Raw genomic sequence first — 19397 nt, forward strand, 5'->3', positions numbered from 1 at the left:
GTTCAGCACTGAATAATTCAGTGTCTTAATTCTACATAAGAAAGATCAACAGCAATAAAGGAAAATGAGATGCAACTGTTTAACGGTATCATGACATGCTCAAGGAAAGAAACAGCCATTCTGTGAAACCAGGATTGTTTTCAGAAAAATGTCAGGACAGACAGCTTTAGTCTTTCAGTATACAAAGTTTAGGTGCAAGACACACCTGAACTTGAATTAATTAATAATATGTAACTTTCTATTTTGACTAGTCAAAAGCTGCACAGAAGTATTCAGATAACACTTTTCTACTGAAACATGGTATTGTTTTATAAAATTCCATGTGTAAAAACTTTTCAACTTTTTTGTCAGCATATTTTGCATTAAGGAGATGAGATGTGGTCAGCATAACCACAAGTTTAGGGGTATTTTTAGGATTGGGGAGGCACAACAAGATGATGGGGAGATTTTTAAACTACTTGGAAGGGAAGGAGAAATAGCATTCTCAGCTCTTCGGAACCTACAAGGTACAATCCTGTATCATCCCACCTCCCTCATATTCATCATCTCTCCCGAAATAAAAGATCATTACCTGGAGTAGGCTACCTGAGCTCCAGTGCAATCACTCACATCACCAAGTAAAAACACACTGCCTCTCTACCTCTTCCCCTTGGGTTCCACCAATTACAGTCAAAAAACAAGAGCTAATATATTTCCTGTCAACTCTTATGAAAATTTTCAAGTCAGTTTAGCAAGTAAAATGTCCAAAAAAAGCCACTGAATTACATATATTTGATGTCTACCCCGTCAAGAAAATCTAACCATTCTGAAAGCACTAACCCCGTAATCATTCTGCTTAATTCCAGGAAAACACTTTACCTCCTCACCTTCAGATCAGAAGGGGATTTTTAAAAGCATAATTAAGAGTGAAAACATTTGATGACAGCTGAACATTCACCCCAGAAAAACTGAATTACAGGGCTCTCATACTGTTACCTGTAATTTTGTATCCATATGCAGCCAGCTGTCCAGCCATGTATTCACCATCCGAATTATTGTGAGAACATCCCCATGTACGAATCCAGATTTTCTGAACACCAGGAATAATGCTGTAAGTAAAAAGGAATGAGAAATGCAAGTTAAATGATAAACAAGCTTCCCCTTTAAGCCCACTGAATGAACTCTAATTCTTCAAACATAAAATTAGCAACACAAACAGTAACAACTCAAACAGCTGAGGAAAAACAGTAATTATGTGATTTTAGTGTAAAGGGTATTAGGTCTTGCTAGGACAGAGGAACAAAAAATCATATAGGGCTGTGTTTTGCATTTTTGACTGTAACAGTATTAACACACCAGTGTTTCAGCTGTCATTAAACAGGGCTTGCTTCTTTCCCACTGTGCTCCATCCCGCCACAAGCAGGCTGCAGATGGACGACAGGTTGGGAGGAACATGAACAGAAGAGCTGATCAACAGGATAATTCATTCCAGATGACATCACGTTCAGCAATAAAAGCTGTGGATTTGGTCTTTCCAAAATAACCATTGTTCTGAGACTGGTTGGGTACCAGTCTGCTTGTGGGAGGTGGCAAATGGTTGCTTTTGCATCACTTGGGGTTTTTCCCTGCTCTTTCCTTCATTTTATCTGTCTTCATCTCAACCCACAAGTTTTCTCACTTTTACTCTTCCAATTCTGTCTCTTGTGGTAGAATCAGGCCACCACAACTAGCAAGAAAAGAGTTTCAGCATGGAGAAGGTGCAGGAGCTGTAGGGTAACAACAGATTCAGTACATTGCAGTTATGTTAAAGCAACAACAAAAACCACAACAAAAAACACTAATAAACACAACACACACACAAAAAAAAAAAAAAGATTCCAAACTTAAACTCCCCAACTTTCTCAAAATTATTGTATCATGTAACAAGTAACCTTCAAGTGACAGCACTGAAATTAGGCCATCTGCAAACAAACTGCAGCCTTTCGATTTTATGGCACGCATTGACTGTAGCTCCCTCCACACAAGCCAGCTCTATAAATTAACTTGATGGCCACCAGCCACACGAACAGCAGAAAGCCTCCATCCCAACCTTTCTGGGCTACAGAAGCAGCATGGCAGACATGCAGTGTGGAGCTAGCACATACAAGGCTTCAAAACCCAACAAAAAGTTCTGTAAGAAGCTCTCATTGAAATTCCTGGGATAACTGCCAAAGAGCTAAAGATGCCAGTACAAGAACACCACACATCCTGGAACACAATACTGCACCCTTCCTACAGCTCTTTTTTTTTTACCCCCCTCCCCCTCCACGCTTCTTTTCCAACAGACACTTCCCCTAGCTAAAAATAGAAATTTGTTGATGGAACATTAATGATCATTAACTGTAAACAAGGGTATTTAGACTTCCTGCTGTCTAAACAACGCATGTTCAATGTGCTTTCTGGGTACAAAATACTCAAACACAGCCTGCCAGAGAATACACAGTACCTGAATGCTTTGGGGCATGAAGTACTTGGTGAGAAATATCTACAGAACATCAGTTCAACTGTCCATACATTCCTGGCAGACTAGGGCCAATGCACTTTTAGGGGCATGCAGATAAAGATGCAATGTTATGCTTTAAAAAATCTCTTTTGAATGCCAATGAAAACCCAAAATTTTATTTTGCCACAGGAAATTAAATTTCCATACACAATTTATTTTCATCTTTATCATCCAGCGAAATTTTATCCATCAACTTGAAACTAATGTGTGGAAAAAAAAAAAAAGAAAAAAGCCCCAATCTCAGAACTGCAGTAGAAACTACAATCAATAGTTGACCTATACTCTAATCAATTCCACTGCAGCAGTAAGTTGATTCTGTTCTTATGGAAATCACAGGCAGGAAAAATGCAAAGATGAATTTCATGCTTATTGCATACTATTTCCACTGAAATAAAACAGCAAGTTCAAAAGAAGTTTCACCATGTCAGTGCAGATGTACACACAAGAAGTATAGACTCTGCAAACCCCAGGACGCAGAAAACAGGTTAAAAGACTGAATCAAGGATGATGTACCCTTCATGAAAGGAGACTGGGCCAGGGAATAAACAGTTCAACACACTGAGCATACACAAGTACCTGGGTCCTGACAGGATGCACCTACAAGAGAGACAGGGATGTACTAGAGACAGTCCAACAAAGGGCCATAAAGATCATGAAGGGACCGGAACCTGCCTCATAACAGAAACGGCTCAGCGTGGTGGCACTGCTGTGCCTGAAGAAGAGAAGGCTCAGGATGATCTCATCAAAGGATATAAATACCTGAAGGGAGAGTGCAAAGAAGGCAGAGCCAGGATTTTTTTCAGTGGTGCCCAGTGAAAGGACCACAGGCAACAGGCACAAACTAAAATATGGGAGGTTCCCTCTGAGCATCAGGAAACACCTTTTTCACTCTAAGAATGACCTAGAAGTAGCACAGATTACTTGGAGAGACTGTAGAATCTCCATCTCCTGGAGATACTAAAAAACTACCTAGTCAGTCCTGCCAACTGGCTCTTTGTGGCAGTGCTCAAGCAGTGGGTTTGGAAAAGATGACCTTCCAACCCCAACCTTTTTGCAACTCTCAGGATTTTGTTCACATTTCTCATTTCAGATGTCAAAAGGCTACTCCAGAACTGCATTTTGAAGAGTTCAGATTGTATTTAGGTAATTAAGATTAAACAGACAGGTTTTCAGAAATCTTTCAAAACTAAAAGCGTAACAGAAACCATCTTTTTCCAGTCTGATTATTCCATTTATCAACACTTCAGTGATAACTGATTTCTACAGAAAATTTGTTGAGGAAAAGAATTTTGCTTGGGATTTATTATTTCATCTCTCTACATTCTAGACGGACTATTTTACTCATTTTTATCTTGTACACAGATTTTACATTAAGACATAACACAAACTTCCACCTTATTTTTAACAGCTGACAAGCACATACGAGATACAAGAAAAGCACCAACACAGGGTCATTGTAAGACTTTACCTGTCACTTGGGGGCTCATCATCCGTCTGAACGTTTTTTTGGGAGCTGCGTTTTCGCACTTTGGGAAAAACATTCTTTCTCCCAAACTGCCGATCCTGTGGCTTCAAATCTTCTGCTGACACAATGTCTTCGATATCCTCAAGCACTGACTCACACGCAGCAGGCATCTTCAAGGAGTGTTGGAGAAGGTTGGCATTAGGAAAGAATTTGAATACAAAACCAAGGCCTCCTATCTGCTGCACATTTCTCATAAAGAAAAGTCAGATACATCTCTAAGCATATGTGCAATATATCACACGTAGGGGGGATACTGAGCACATAAAAACAATCCACTATCAGAGACATTTTCTGAGTACCCTCTTCCCCCAGTACCTCAAACACAGGCAGGGAGAAAGTCACAAACCACACAGATTCTTAAGGGCTTATCTAGAAATCATCTGTACCTTGTCATCTCCGAATTCAAAACTCCTTCATCTCCTCTAACACGACACATCCAAGATACAGGTACTTTAAATCATGTCAGCATCATAATAAAATAGTGAGCTCATGTTATATGATGAATGTACTTCCAATCACATCACAGAAGAAGAATGAAAGACACAGAATCCAAGTGACTGCTTCAGAGGTCATTCTGGCTCTCTTGTTTGTGTGTGGACACTATCCAAATATGTTTTCACATTCTTTTTGAAAACAAACTGAACTATTCTCAGAATTCCTGATACCACAGGCCTTTCATCTGAATTAGTTCATTCACTGGGACAGTAAAATAAAAAATTCTGTTTTCAGATACAGAATGTTAAACAACTATACCTAACTAAAAAAAAAAATAAATATACTACAATCTGGCTAGAACAATATATTAAAAGATTGCTAATATCTAATTATATTTTCCACAAGAAACAAAATTTATATGCATACATATCTGCCAGCAGATGTGAAAATCCAGATTAGTTTTCAGGAATTAAAAAAAAAAAGCCATTTATAGAAAAGTCTATAAAAAGAGTTACTGCAATAATTACACACCACACTGTGCTGTAACTCCTAATTAGATGAAAGTCTGAAGTACCACTGGAAACTCAGGTGTTTGACATAAACCAACAGCTTAATAAGGAAATCATACAAGGGTATTTCACAGTTTACAGGGAAAATACACCACTTTCGTAACTGACAATGAAGAACAAAAAACAAGGCTTTAATTTCTTTAAAATTAGATTTCAGGAACCAAAAATATGCTACTGGCAGAAAAACACTTCCAGATGTTGCAAATGAATTACTGAAGAACACAAAAGTTAAACACCCATGCATTTTTCCCAGCATGTGTCCTTCAGTGAACCTTGGAAAATGTACTTCAAAATAAAACTTTATGTAAGCTAAACCATCACACATCTGCATTTAACTTAAAAGGGAACAGAATGATGTCACAAAGAGGATGCATCTGCCCTAGCTCCTTAGGCAATTAGCATTCTTCTACATAAAAAAGCCCAGGATCTATATAATTATGCAGCAAAAGATGAACATAAATAAACATTTGTGAAAAGTCTAGCAATAAAGACTATGAGGGAAAGGTGACATCTCTTACACTAATTTATACAACTGATAATATGTACAAATAGGTAGTTATTAAACCAATATCTGGAAAGGAATAAAAAGTTTTGATTTGTTGTTTTTTCTCTCTAACAGAAAAATACTCAATGTAACGGGGCAGCTGGAAAAACAAATAAGCTAATTTCAGTGACCCACGGAAGAAAGAATACAGCCAAACTAAAACTCCTACCTTTTTAAGCAATGTCTAAATCCTCTTGGGCAGTAAACCTGGGGGGTGGGGGGTAAGGGGGAGGAAAAGGAAAAAAAGACATGGCATGAACAAGCAGAACTAGCTGACAGAAACCATGAATTCATGTTCTTGTCCAGCAAGCACTCATCTTCCCTTTGCACAAATACATTCCTTGCTCAGTTTGACCTCATGTGGATGGGGTACACACACTGGCTGGCAAGGTGGAAGAGTTCCCACATTTTCCCTGTCTCCTGTGCAGGGGCACTGTTCTTTTTACCCTTCTTCTATAGAATCTTTTTTATTATCAAAGTCAGATGTATTTAAGTTATCACAGGCTTCCTCCAAATTTTAGTTCGAGTCATTCACAATTTTTTTTAATTAAAACACTGTGAAGTTATTTTCAAACAGATTACTTGGTATCTGCACTAGTTCCATATGCATGCATGAGATCTCTTTTACAAGGAAAAAAAAATAAAGACTGATTCCTGCAGCTATTCTGGTAGATTGACTGAAATAAGAAGCAATAACAAAATTAGAAGTTAATGTATTTTTCTCATACAGCCAAGCTGCACCTACAGAACTCTAAACTTTTCTTCAAAAAAACATCAGCAAGCAAATAAAAAACTAGAGTTGTTTTAACATCTTGTCACAAACACAACTTCCCTTGTGTCAGTCTGGTTTGGTCACCCCCTCTCAATCTCCTCGCATATTCCAATGGAGGACTTCCATCCAGGTGGAAGAGGATGGCTCTTTGCAGCTATTTACCAACAGGTGTCTCCCGGACAACCCCGGGATTTTATATCCGGCCTCACACAGAGCACAAGAAAACTGTAGCGTTAATAGACACTGAGACCGAGTTTGAAGTATACATATATGTGTGTATATCACAGAAGGATGGAATTGGTGGCGCTGGGAAGGGACCTCCAGAGATCATCCTGCTCTGCCCCAAGCACGAGCTGATTACAAGGGAATGTGTCCACGTGGGTTTGAATGTCTCCAGAGAGGGAGACGCCACAACCTCCCCGGGCAGCCTGTTCAGTGCTCTGCCACCTCAATATAAAGTTCTTCCTCCTGTTAAAGTGAAACTTCCTGCGTTTTAGTTTATGGCCACTGCTCCTCGTCCTGTCACTGAGCGCCTGAAGAGTCTCGCATCTGCCTCTGAGATATTTACTCGCATTAACGAGACCCCCTCTCAGTACTCCACACTAAACAGACCCAGTTCCCGCAGTACACATAAATACGCAAACAGTACATACAGATATATATAAGGGTACACACAAGTACGGCCCACGGGCGAAGGACAGCCGGGCCACCGCCTGCATCACGCACATCCCGGAGCCCGCCTGGGCTCGGCCCCCCTACCCGGCTTCCAGCCCGCTGAGGGTACCCCATCCCCGAGCTGCATCCCGGCCGCAGACCCCTCCGGAGATTCCCGCCAGGACGTTCGTCTCCTCCTCCCGACGTTAACGCGGAGCCCCGGGAAGGCCCCACAGGGGATGGCAACATCACCCGGGGAGGAGAAGGGGAACTCGGCCAGACCGCCACAGCCAGGCAGGGGAGGGAAGGACGGGACGGGAAAGGAGGGGAGGAGAGGGGAGGGGAGCGGAGGGAAGGAGACCGAAGCCCACCCCGGCACTCACCCGCGCCTCACCCGGGCTCCGCCATCGCGCCCCGCCCCACGGCCCCGCGCGCGCAGCGGCGCCGGACGGCGGCCGGCAGAGGCCACTACAGCACGGAGGGCGCGGCGCCCTCGCTTCGCCTCTGAGCGTGCGGTCTCCCGGAGCCTCGGAGACTACCTTCGCTTTTATTGGAAAATCGCCATCCTAGCAGTACCTGTCCAGTTAAAGCGCTTGCGATGCTGATGTATCTGATCCAAATGGGTGACGAGCTACTCAATTCTCTTCTGGCCACAACGCGCTTTCTTTATTATTATTTTTCATCGCTAATTTGTTCAGAATACGATGCTAGTAGCAACTTTGCTGAACAGTGTAAACGATATTGGTCACAGTACTTAGTATCAGATGGTAGAAGTTTCTGACACTCTTTTCCCCCAAAGTGTCCTGATTGATATCCAGCAAAACACCAGCGTGGTTACTGGATGGCTGAAGCTGAAGCTCTGAGCAGACAAAGCATGCAGTGTCTTTGGTGATCAAAGTGTTGCAGAGAATGAGCATATTATTATTGCTTTGGCTTAAATATACACGGTTAACCTAAAACGATTATTTATATTGTATTTTTCATATATTCTATTTTGAGGTAGTCAGCTTTGGAATGTGTAAGTCACCACTGCCTGTAGTTGCATTTCAAACATTAGGTTTCTCTCTTTAGATGGAGCCTTTGGAATCAGTTTATTCTTTAAAAAGTATATTATAGCCTTCCTGGAACTGGAGGGAAAGTGAATGAAAACGCTGGGTGTATTCCATAATAGGTCTGTTGGTCCACTCACAGATAAGATGTGGGAACTTCTAATTCCGGTTATCGTCTCCCTCTCCTTTTTCTTACAAACTCGTGCTTATTTTATATAATGCTTATCTGACAATGCTCACTGGAAGAAGGAAGAAAAATAAAAAGGGAAAAAAGAAAATGTGGACAAAGGAACATGAAAGATTTAAAGAAGAGAACTGCGACAGAAAGAAATAAGCACTTCACTTAAATCAGTCTTTAAAAACAAATCATTCTGAGCAGGACTGAGCACTATTAATACCACCCTGGTCTCATGATGGAGTCATTGTTACAGTTGAAGATATATTTGCCATCCTGTTTGGTCTTTGTTTAAGCGGACAAGTACTTTCCAGAGATGCTCTCAGTGAGACACTGTGTGATTCGTAATTTGTTACCTTTGTGGCATTTTTAGCCCAGGAGAGAATGGAGAAAAATATTTTGAAATGGGTGACCACACTGGTCTATTTCAGACCTCCTCCTATGGAGTAAGAAATCCTTACTAGGTCAGTAGTAATGGTATCTGTATCCCAAACCAGCATTGTAACTGCTGCCTGATAAGGTTAGCGATTCTTTTCCTTTTTTCTTCTCAGTTTCCCACGTTCAAGGTATTTCACGTGCAGTCCTTGAATTCATCTCCTCTGTTCTGGGAGCACCGCACTGCACTCCCTTACAGTGGTCCTGTCTTGGTTTGAAAGACAGGTGTTTGCCAAGGAAAGCAGAAGCTTCCCCTTGGACTGAAAAAAAATTGTGATTCTTCCGATTATTATAATTTTGGAATTAAGAGAGCTCTCAGGCAAAGATATGGGGGTAGGAATAACAGTTCTTTACTAGTATATCTAACAAGACAAACAAGAACAACAAGAGCTATGAAATTACCCACAAACAGAACAGTGACTCAGTCCCAGTTCCTTTCTGGCTGCAGGCACCTTTTCCCTGAGCTGCAGTTCCCGGTGCTGGGGGCGGGCGGGTCCCGCAGAGCCGCAGGAGGGCTGGGGGTGATGGCAGCGCTGTCCCAGGGGAGAGAGAGATGGAGAGAGAGCTCTCCGCTCACAGTGTCGGTCCCGGTGATCAGTAGAGTGCTGGATGGTGGTAGTTCACAGCGAGAAGACAGCCGGGCAGGGTCCGATGGTGGTTTCCCGACGCAGGGATGGGACACCAGCGGCGATCGTCCTTCTCGTCCGAACTCCACGGGGGAAATGGGCCGAGGCCCAGCCTTCCGCTTCCTCTTCTGGCTGTTTGAATCTCGCGGGGTTTGCTTCTTCCCTCCCGTCCCCTCCCCCTTGTCACCAGGGCCCAGTCAACAGGTATCTTAGCATGACAATGGGGAAAATTCCACAGAGGGAAAAAGGGAGAGAACTAACCCTCAACAGGTCCCCACCAGCCGAGTGTTTCTGCTCTGGTTAAACCCAACTGGGCACACACCAGTGCTGGCTTACAGCTGGCTAGAAGAGCAAAGCACAGCCTGCAAGACCCAACCAAAAATCTCCAGATGGCCAACACTGACAAGCACTACTCGTTAAGGGCGGGCAGTGATCTCCAAGAGCAGCTCCCAGGCAGGAATACCCCACAAGTCCCATACCTAGTGACATAAATAGGCCACACTGATCAGTTCCAGCATGATCCGGCAGAGCCTTTACTTTGTCCCGCTGCCAAGAATTCATAGTATCAAGCAGCCCTTGTGCCAGCCCAGTCCTGCTGTAGCTAGGATGTAGCCATAGGATGTAGCCACAAATTGGAAGGCACTCTCCCAGGGCTTTGGAAGTTGACAACGCTAAATTGCTTTGTAGCACATTCACAGTAACAAATGAAGCCGGGCACAGACAGCAGGTAGCACAGCAGGGAGGGAAGGGAGAAGGTAATTCCCCACCACCGCCTGATCACTGGAAGAAAGTTTCTCCTTATCTACCTGGGAAAACTGCTTTTAATGTGACATTGGCTGGGAGTACACCTTCCACTGCTGGCCTTCTCTGGGTCGGCAGCAAACGTGCTCCAGCTCCTTGATGTCCACAGAAGAGCTTCAGATGACATCCTTTCCAAGGTGCCTGCAGACCTTACTTCCTACTCTGTTCTTCAGGGCTGGTAGACTCACAGACACCAGCCTTGGGCTGGGTTACCAACTGAAGTCATAGGTTTTGCAAGAGCAGGTAATTGGGACAAACGCAAAAACTGCTGGGAAAATAAAATCCAAATCTCCATTTCAGGTTCTGGTTAGTAAAAGATACATCCTTGGCAGATTTAGAGCATCTCAATGAACATCCTTAGAGAAAGAAAACAGCCAGGGAGGTGAGGGCTCAAATTTTATACGGCAACAGTATTCTCTGATAACTAGCATCAGTTCTAGGTCGAAATGGGAGAGAAGGTATTCAGAAAAAAAATGAGGAGTCCTAAAAGAGACAAAAAATTAGGTTTTTTTTTTTTTTTTTCCTTTACTCTCGAAATTTAGGAGACTCTGGTTGGTCATTTATGAGCAACATTCAGCACCACTCAGAACTGGTAACAACCCATTTTTTTCCTGTTATACATGACATTTTCTTCCTGTCAACTTTCAGAAAGAAAATTGTAAGAAACTCCCAGACTTAACAAAGGCCAAGCATTCTTCTGATCATTGCTTAGCTGTAGAGTAATATCCAGGCAGATCTTACTTCAGCAAGAAAAGTAGAATGGGGAGATGAATTCTGCTTGTTTATGGTTTGGTTAGTATCACTCCGCTGACTTTGCTATACAGGCTCATGGTTCACTTAGTGTGAGGAATTGTTGGCTGCAGGAACAAAAACTGCATAGTGCATAAACTCTGCTTCACACAGGAGGCAAAAAAAATAAAAAAAAGACACATGCTAAATTTAGTGCTTTAAAATATATAGTTGTTTCATGCTACAGAAAGTACCTCACATATCTTTCATTCTTTCTACAACAAAAATGTCCATGTCTGCATCAAGAGCAAAGTGCAATTTATTCTTTCAGGTATAACTCAAAAGGAATATAGTGACTGCTTCTTGTCATTTGTAGGGGGATGAGTTCTAATGGTAGGTTCTAGAGCATGAACCTCCTTTTTTCTTTTTTTTTTCTTTTTAATTCCTTTCCTGCGTGCAAAGGAATAAATAGTTGCCTATCCTTCAGGCCGTGTTGGCAGATTTTTCCAAAACCTTTTCCATCTGTCAGCAGCCAAGGAATGTAGCACATACAGGCCCCAATAAAACCTCCTTGAAACTAATACACTGAATAATGTTGAGGTACACCATGCTAGCCCAGAAGAGCAGGAATAGTATTTTAACAGGCTGATTTCTTATCCTGCACCTCAGCACATCGCAAGCTTGTAAAGCAGATACAGAAAGCAGAAGGAAGGAGAGGGGTAAATGACACGAAAACTCGTTATCAGTACTGCTAGTGATTCTAGGGGCAGATAAAGTTCTTATGGCAACTGGAGAATAGAGAAACTGAGAACAGGCCAGGGAGGGATAGCAGGTATTTATTGCCACCTCTGCTTCGAAGGGAGACCAGAGAACACAGCCATCTAGCCCTGCTTTATTATTTATTAAGAATAGAGAGAGGACCTTTGTCATCTTCCTTTCACTACTGCTGTGTGCAGATGTTTGAATATGTACAGGTGCACAGAGAAAGTAACAGCCTTCTCCTAGTGTGCAGGAAGTTGACAAGACAAACGACTTGCTCAGAGATACTTTTAAGCAATCAACCATATTACTGTGATTTTATTACCTTGATTTTTCTTTTTTTTTTTTTTTTTTTTTTTGCAGTTGATGGACGGCCATGTATCTAAAAAAGTGCAGCACCAATACCAGAAAAGAAGTACAAGTTCTTAAATAAAGATCTGGCACAAGGAAATGACTGAATAAAACACAACTTCTTCTCAAAGCTACTATTAGGAAACTTCTAGAGAATTATCAGTAGGCATGTTAAGCACATCCTCAACAATTGCTTTCATGTGATTTAATCCTACAATAACAATATTTCTATGAAGTTTGCAAGGAGTCGCTTCCTAATTCATGAGAGGAGAGGTCATAAATAAACTTGTATTATCTCAACTTGTACTATCTGGATCACCTGCTGCGTCTCTTAACATGTGTCTTTTATTCTTGTTTCACTCTTGCTTAAAAAAACCCACAGAATTTATTGTTGGCATCATAAAAAAATGGGATTGAAACTATCTGGTGTCAAATGAGTGTTTGCACTAACAACGAAAACAGTAACAGGTTTTAAGAAACACTATGACAGGCACCAAGAATAAGAAAAATTTAAATAGCTGTATACAAATATAAAGTCTTTAAAAAATTTCATTTTTATTGATTCATTACCATACAAAATTTATTCAAATTACATCCATTTTAAGTGGTAAGATCACAGCTAGAGAACTTGTCACCCTTTAATAAATCTATTTACAAAACTCACCATAAAAGCTTTTTTGTCGTTTTTTTTTTCATTTTTTTACAGTATTTTACAGAGGTTTGTTTTGTTTTTGTTTTTTTTTTTTTAAACTAGCATACAATGCAAAGCTAAATTAGATTAGTATTTTGCCCACACACATTGGGACAAGAGTTTAATTTGTACAAAAAAAAAAGATGGTCTGCGTTAGTCTTCATTTTCTCTTCCCTCGCAAAAGTGCCCCTTTGTCTTATAAATCTTCATGCTCACACAACTTTTACTTTCCTCTTCCACAAGACGAAAACTTTAAATACTACAATTTTATTTACAGATCCACATCTAAAAAAACTCTTAAAAAATTACAAACCAGCTAGAAAATATTCTGGCAGTGTTTACAAATTAATTCTATTGTACAAAACTGCTAGATAACTAAAGTGTGAGTTGAGAACATATATCAAATTAAATACAACTGCTGAAAGATCTATGCAAACATTTGTACATATAAACACACACTTAACACTGTTTAACAGTTCTTTATGTGTTGCCCTTTATACATTTGTTATACTCCAAAACCCACACAGTCATACAGTTTCCTTATTAGTACTGTGACTTTTTGCCTTTTCGTGTGTGAGTTTTCATAGCAGCAACTCAATGGTACCAGAAAACCTGCATACATAACAATCTACTACAGTACAAATAGTACTAATTTTCTGAGTTATGTCAGATAAGCACAACATTAATGCGAACAAAAAGATTATATGGGCATCATCTAACCAACATTACATTAATTTAGCCCAGAACATGGCAAAATATTTTACACTCAAGAAAAAAAAAATTATTTAAGACTTCTTAGAATTCCTCTGACGTTCAAAAAATAAATATTGGTACTATACTATACTAGCAAAGATCTTCAAAAAATAAATGCAATTCAGTTGATGTGGTACTTACAGTTATGTACTTTGGAAAAAAATTAGTTCCATTTTGCTGGCAAAGAGAATTATAAAAAGCTGTAAGCAGAGGAAGCTAACCCACTGAGATAAATATGATATATTGAACAAACAAAGCTTGGCATAAGTGTTTTCCATAGAGGGAAAAACCCACAGTGCATCTCTAGTAGGCACTTAACATGAAGCCCCACTTAGTACCACAAAAATTCTTGTACCAGTTCTAATGCACACTGGGGGCAGTAAAATTGAACTGTGCATCTTCGTTCTAGTTTAGAAAAAAAATAAACAACCAACAAAAACTACTTTCACACACACACACACACACACACAAGCATTTTTAAAAATCTGCAATTACTACGAGAAGTGGCAGAACTTTATACTTTTCAATATCTGCAATATACACTACATTTACAGTGTATTTTCTTTTCATTAAAAGCTTTTAAGGACATAAGTATTTGACCTCATAATGAGACATATACACAGCTCAAAATGAGCATTATGACAGCAATTTAAACATTCCCACAAGTAGCTGAAGAATCCCATTCCACTCTTTTGCATTACTTCATATTTACGTTCACTGCATGTACAATCCATGTTGTGACACCCAAAAGACATGCATTCTCTGCAGAAGGCACGACCTGAAATACTATTACAAAATTGTTATTTTGCACTAAACCAGTTCATGAAGCCCTTCTCCGTAAGCCCACTTGTCACGGTAAGCAGAGACTGGGGGAGTGTGGAGACAAAACATCTACGGTCACCTGCTTGCACCTGCTGACTCGCAAGGCACTGGAGCTCAGGGTCAGGGAGAAGGCTCTGCTGTAAAAGCCCTCCAATTTTTCTTATAGTATTATTGGGAGTATTCAATTAAAATATCAGCACTGCTCAGGAGCCTAGTTTATTTAATAATGCTATTTTATGGTAAGTGGAGGATAACTCTGAATGACGGCAGGTTTTTTGATTCCATTAAAAACATAGTTTAGATATGGACAGCACTTAAGACAATCAGCTGTATATAAATTCATCCATCAGTGAAGGAAGTTTCTCTAAATCATAAGCATCAAAGAGGTCACTGATGCCTTCTTCATCCCCAAGGCTCAGCAAGTAATCTTCCTGAAGCAGAGGGGGCAGCAAATTCACAAATGGTCCTTCAAAGTTTGAGGGAATTTGGTCCTCGGTCTGCTGTAGAAGGTTGGCTGGAGAAGCCAAAGGAGAGATTGTTGCCATATTTACTGAGCAGTCACCTTGTCCTGAGTTAGCAGAAGCCACTTCTGTGACAGGAGGGAGAGGAAAAAAAAGAGATACCACATTTAATCTCAGTAGAAATATCAGAGACAGATCAAGCAAAGTAACCACTGCACAAAGGGCCTTTCATAAAGCATCATGTCAACAATAAAAAAATAACCTCCATATCATTTCTAGCTTGTTTTTGATATGTTACAAAAGCCTTCTCAAAAATTACCACGTTGCTATCATCTCTGACTTTTCTATTAAAAAGTTATCTTACAAGATTTAAACAACTACAGGGGGAAATAAATCTAACATAGCAAGAAGCACATTTTTCAATGGAGTTCACAGTCAAAATGGAGAATTTACTAGGTACCATGTCATCAGTGAAGCAATGTAGCTTCACATTTACCCATACACAGAGATTTCTGCCTCTTCTGTTGAGATGGATCTTTACTGCTACTATCTTATTTGAAAACTTAAAAGGAACAAAACCGTTTTTTTCTTCAGTACTACATACACTTTGGTTACATACGATACGCAAACAGGAAACTTACTTTAAATGATGCAAAGGAAAACTTATTTCCAACTATATAAACCAGAAATACACAGTGAAACATTGATACCTCAGCTTTTCATTTCTTAGAAAAATAAGGCCAAAGAAAAAGAGCTGGAAATCCAAAGTCTAAACTGAAACCTTGAATGTGAGCTTGAAGAAAGGACATTAGTATTGCAAATAAATAATTTTACCTTTGGAAATGGTTTTGGAAATATTTCCATTGTGGTCCTGACTGTAAGTTTTCACTGGACTGAGGGCATCATTTTCTTCTGGGCACAGATAAACTTCAATAGGTCCTTGAGTACTAGACAAATGTATCAATGCACTCTGCTAACAAAACAAACATCAGAATGGTGTTACACCAATGAACACAACAGAACAGTGATGACACTGAGTGAATTCTTACTATGTTGTGAGTGTTTGAGTACAGTTTTACCAATCAAAAGAACACCGAACCTTTTTTTTTCAAGATGCAAAAGGTTGGCTAATGTATCTTGCAGACCAGAACATAATTTTTTTTCCTACTGTAGTGCACAAATCTCAAAAATCCCACCATTTTGCATGTCATATCATAAGGAGGGAGGTATGAAGGATTAAACTCCGAACATTTTCTTATAACCACAATAGCCTGGAGCATTCTGATGGAATGGAAGTGTGGGATGCGAGTCACAGGCTTTATTATTATTCATAACAATAATATTGGATCCATTTGTGTAAATGTTTCTGCTTTAAAAAGATGCCAAAACATCTTTCCCACTCTCCCAAAAGCCTTCAGCACTTACTCAACTGAACTAAAATATCTAAATATAAGTTCACCTATTTATCAGGCAACATTTCCAAATAACAAAAAGCCCCAAACCAGATGCCATTTTCTTCACCCAAGCTACTTATATAAGTCCCTCTGCCTCCTCAAGGCAGTGATTTTGAGGGGGGTTCTGAATAGGAGCTGCTAATTTGTTGCAAGAAGTTGCCTTTTTCTTAACTGTCACACACTGGTACAATACACCAACAAGACCCAGACACAGAAAACCTGCAAAGCTGCTCTTTGCATTATGATGGAAAGTCATAAATTACTCTGGTTATAAATAAACCTGCTGCTGCTGTATTGCATCAACAGTTTTCTAAAAAGCATAAATATAGGCATTAGGTACCTCTTTGCAGACTTGTTTAAACTACTTCCTTTTGTGCCCTTTGACAAAATGTTCCTCTTATTATTTGGGTTCTGACAGTTATGTAATATAATAGACAGCATTTACAAATACAGAGAACAGCAACTGAATGGGGGTTTGCCAGGAAAGAGAAAACAGTTAAGAGTACTTAGGGCAATGCTACAGATAATTAGGAAAAAAAGGAGATGGGAAGAGCAGGATTTGAAGAAGGAAGGTACTATTGAGCAACTGAGGTATGCAAAGAAAGAACACTAAAATGTAATTGCATGTGACAGAATGAAATAGGACCTTACTGCCTGAAGCTGAAAATTAAATAAGGTGGGTACAGAGGATAAGGGAGGTCTAAGCACTAATTTTAATGATTGTGTGCATCTCTCTCTGCCTGCCTGATTTTGCTGAATTAAAAATCAAAGCATAATGCCCAGGGGGAAGAAACAGGAAAGCAAACAACAATAACAGTATATATTTATGAATACTGATAAAAGATACCCTTTTCTCATTGCAGCAAAATGATTTATTCTTCCTGCGAAAACCTGCAACAAGGTTCAAAGGGGAAAGTAAGGACAAAGGCAAAGAAAAGAGAAAAAGAAGGATGGAAACCATAACGGGTATAAGCAAGTGAAGAATAATCTCAGGGGGAAAAAGGGGTGGCAAGGAATCCAAAAGTCTATTCCTGCCCACAGGGCAGCAGGTATGGCTGAGCTCACTGTCACAGTGTAGGGATGAAGGATGAATGCACAGGTACGAACAAAACATTAGCAGTGTTTGTAGGGTTAGCCCCATCTCTAGCTGCTCCTGGAGTGATGAAATTAGGTACATTTTCTGAATCTCTAAACAAGCGGTGCCTGTCAATTATTCCCATTTGCCCAATATACTTGGATGTCTCTTCACAAGTGAGAATTAAAGTGTTAATAAAGCAAAGATGATGATGAAAGAAGGGAAAGAATGTGCTCTAGGAGTAAAACACAAATTTCCACAATAACAAATACTTCAGAAGAGAAATTGCTACATGAAGACGTGTTTTAATAAATTAGTATCAGTTATATGAGTTTTCAAGATGTTTAAGGCGTTCAGTTATCCATTAACTTTTTAGCTAAAATAACAAAGCTGAATTTCTTGTGGAAGATTCTATGTTGTTACAAACCAAGGAAATTTCAATTGTCAAGAGTTTTTCTTTACATGAAGCATGGCAAAAGAAAGTATCTGAAATAGTGTGGATTATCCTGAAGAAATTTGAAAGTGAGTGAAAAGGAACAGATAATGATTGTTCTGTGCAAATTGATTTTTAAAGTTTCCCCTTCCTTTTCTACAGAAACATCCCTAAAATTTGTAAAATTTGTATAGGACTGTATACCTGGGCACACATCACAGTAAGACTCAGGAGATGCTGCATTTGTAGAAAAATTACCTATAACCTGCCAGAAAATGCCAGGTTATCCTTACCTCCACTGGGTCAGGCACTTCAAGTCTTGTTTCTGGAGGAGCTTTCACAACTATAACAGTTTGGTCTTTAAGGCCACTAATTTTTCGAATATCTTGATACGTCACATAAGCTAATGTAATCATCGTTAAGGAATTTTCCATCCCAGGTTACAATACACTCAGACTATTAGAAGAGGCAGAAGTCTTTGAACTACTTTTCCATTTTCTCACGCAACATAGCTCTTAGCCCAAGGTTTTCTGTTCTCTACACTGTGACTGCCACAAAGCCCTGTGAGAACTTCCCTTTGATGTAACAGCTGGGGCAACTACTCAGTGAACAAAAGGGATTCTCTGTGCTGAGTGCTTCTCTCCTCCTCTGTATGCGGGAAACTACATAAGGTAGGGTTCAACAACCTGAAATTACTCACAGACTCCATGAAGAAAAAATTTTTATGCTATTTTTATTTACTTGCTATCAAAATGCAGAGAGCTGAGAATCGCTGAAAAAGTGTATAGGAATTTATAGATGCATGCTGTAAAAGTGCATGCACAGTATCATCGAATCATTGAATGGTTTGAGCTTGAAAGGACCTTAAAATACCATTTAATTCCAACCCTTCTGCCATGGGCAGGGACAGCTTTCACTAGACCAGGTTGCCCAGACCCCCATCCAACCTGGCCTGGAGCAATTCCAGGGATGGGGCATCCACAGCTTCTCTGGACAACTTCTCCCAGTGCCCCACCACCCTTACCATAAAGAATTTCTGTCTAATATTTAATCTAAACCCACTTTCTTTCAGTTTAAAGCCATTTCCCCTTGTTCTGTCACTATACGTCCTTATAAAAACTCCATCTCCAGCACTCCCACAGACCCACTTCAGGTCCTGGAAGGTACTATAGGGTCTCCCTGGAGTCTTCTCTTTTCCAGGATGACAAAAATCCTAATTTCAGTTTAAATTTGACGGTCTTTGCAAACATAAATATATAATACATAGAACATATATAAAATATATCTAAATATATAAACATTTATGCAACATTCATATACTTACATAAAAATTAATATTATAGAAAATTATTTTTAAAGCCTGTCTAAGCAGCTACTTTAAACCTCTAGAGTGCAGAATGTCAATTTCTGCATAAGTACAGAATAAATATGAATATTTTGCTGTTCAACATGTATTTGTCAAAATGCCAGTGTTTTAGAAGTTACTACATGGTAAAGCCTCACATACTGATTCCTGTAACTGAGGTGTCAAAGTGCTTTTGGCTGTGAAAAGAACCGTGAAATGGCCATGAAAACATGCATACAGTTCCAGCTCTTTAGTTTTGTGAGTTTAGTTTTGTCTCTGTGAGGTACCTGGCAAAACGTTTATGCCAGAGAAATAAAAAGCCTGACTTATACTTTTTGGTAGTATGAATGTGTGCTGTTACTGAGCAGTACAGCAAGACAGAGTGCCCAAGCTCCAATACATCTTGCATTTTTCTTGG

The 19397-nt window shown here is 39.9% G+C and overlaps 2 protein-coding genes across 2 annotated transcripts in view; both read right to left on the minus strand.

Moving 5' to 3' along the window:
• Positions 1–7454, minus strand: part of CDKAL1 (CDK5 regulatory subunit associated protein 1 like 1) — a 377407-nt gene extending 369953 nt beyond the window's left edge. The window contains exons 1-4 of the mRNA XM_062514885.1: positions 7415–7454; positions 5764–5801; positions 3990–4156; positions 976–1088 (exon numbers count right to left, since the gene is read on the minus strand). Of these exons, the coding sequence (XP_062370869.1) occupies positions 976–1088; positions 3990–4156 (280 nt within the window). The 5' untranslated portion in view covers positions 5764–5801; positions 7415–7454. The remainder of the gene's footprint in view (positions 1–975; positions 1089–3989; positions 4157–5763; positions 5802–7414) is intronic.
• A 5022-nt stretch (positions 7455–12476) lies between these two features.
• Positions 12477–19397, minus strand: part of E2F3 (E2F transcription factor 3) — a 41937-nt gene continuing 35016 nt past the window's right edge. Inside the window, exons 5-7 of the mRNA XM_062514986.1 lie at positions 17928–18042; positions 15507–15642; positions 12477–14800 (exon numbers count right to left, since the gene is read on the minus strand). Of these exons, the coding sequence (XP_062370970.1) occupies positions 14535–14800; positions 15507–15642; positions 17928–18042 (517 nt within the window). The 3' untranslated portion in view covers positions 12477–14534. The remainder of the gene's footprint in view (positions 14801–15506; positions 15643–17927; positions 18043–19397) is intronic.

This window comes from Cinclus cinclus, chromosome 1 (genome assembly GCF_963662255.1).
Source record: "Cinclus cinclus chromosome 1, bCinCin1.1, whole genome shotgun sequence".
NCBI classification, from domain to species: Eukaryota; Metazoa; Chordata; class Aves; order Passeriformes; family Cinclidae; genus Cinclus; species Cinclus cinclus.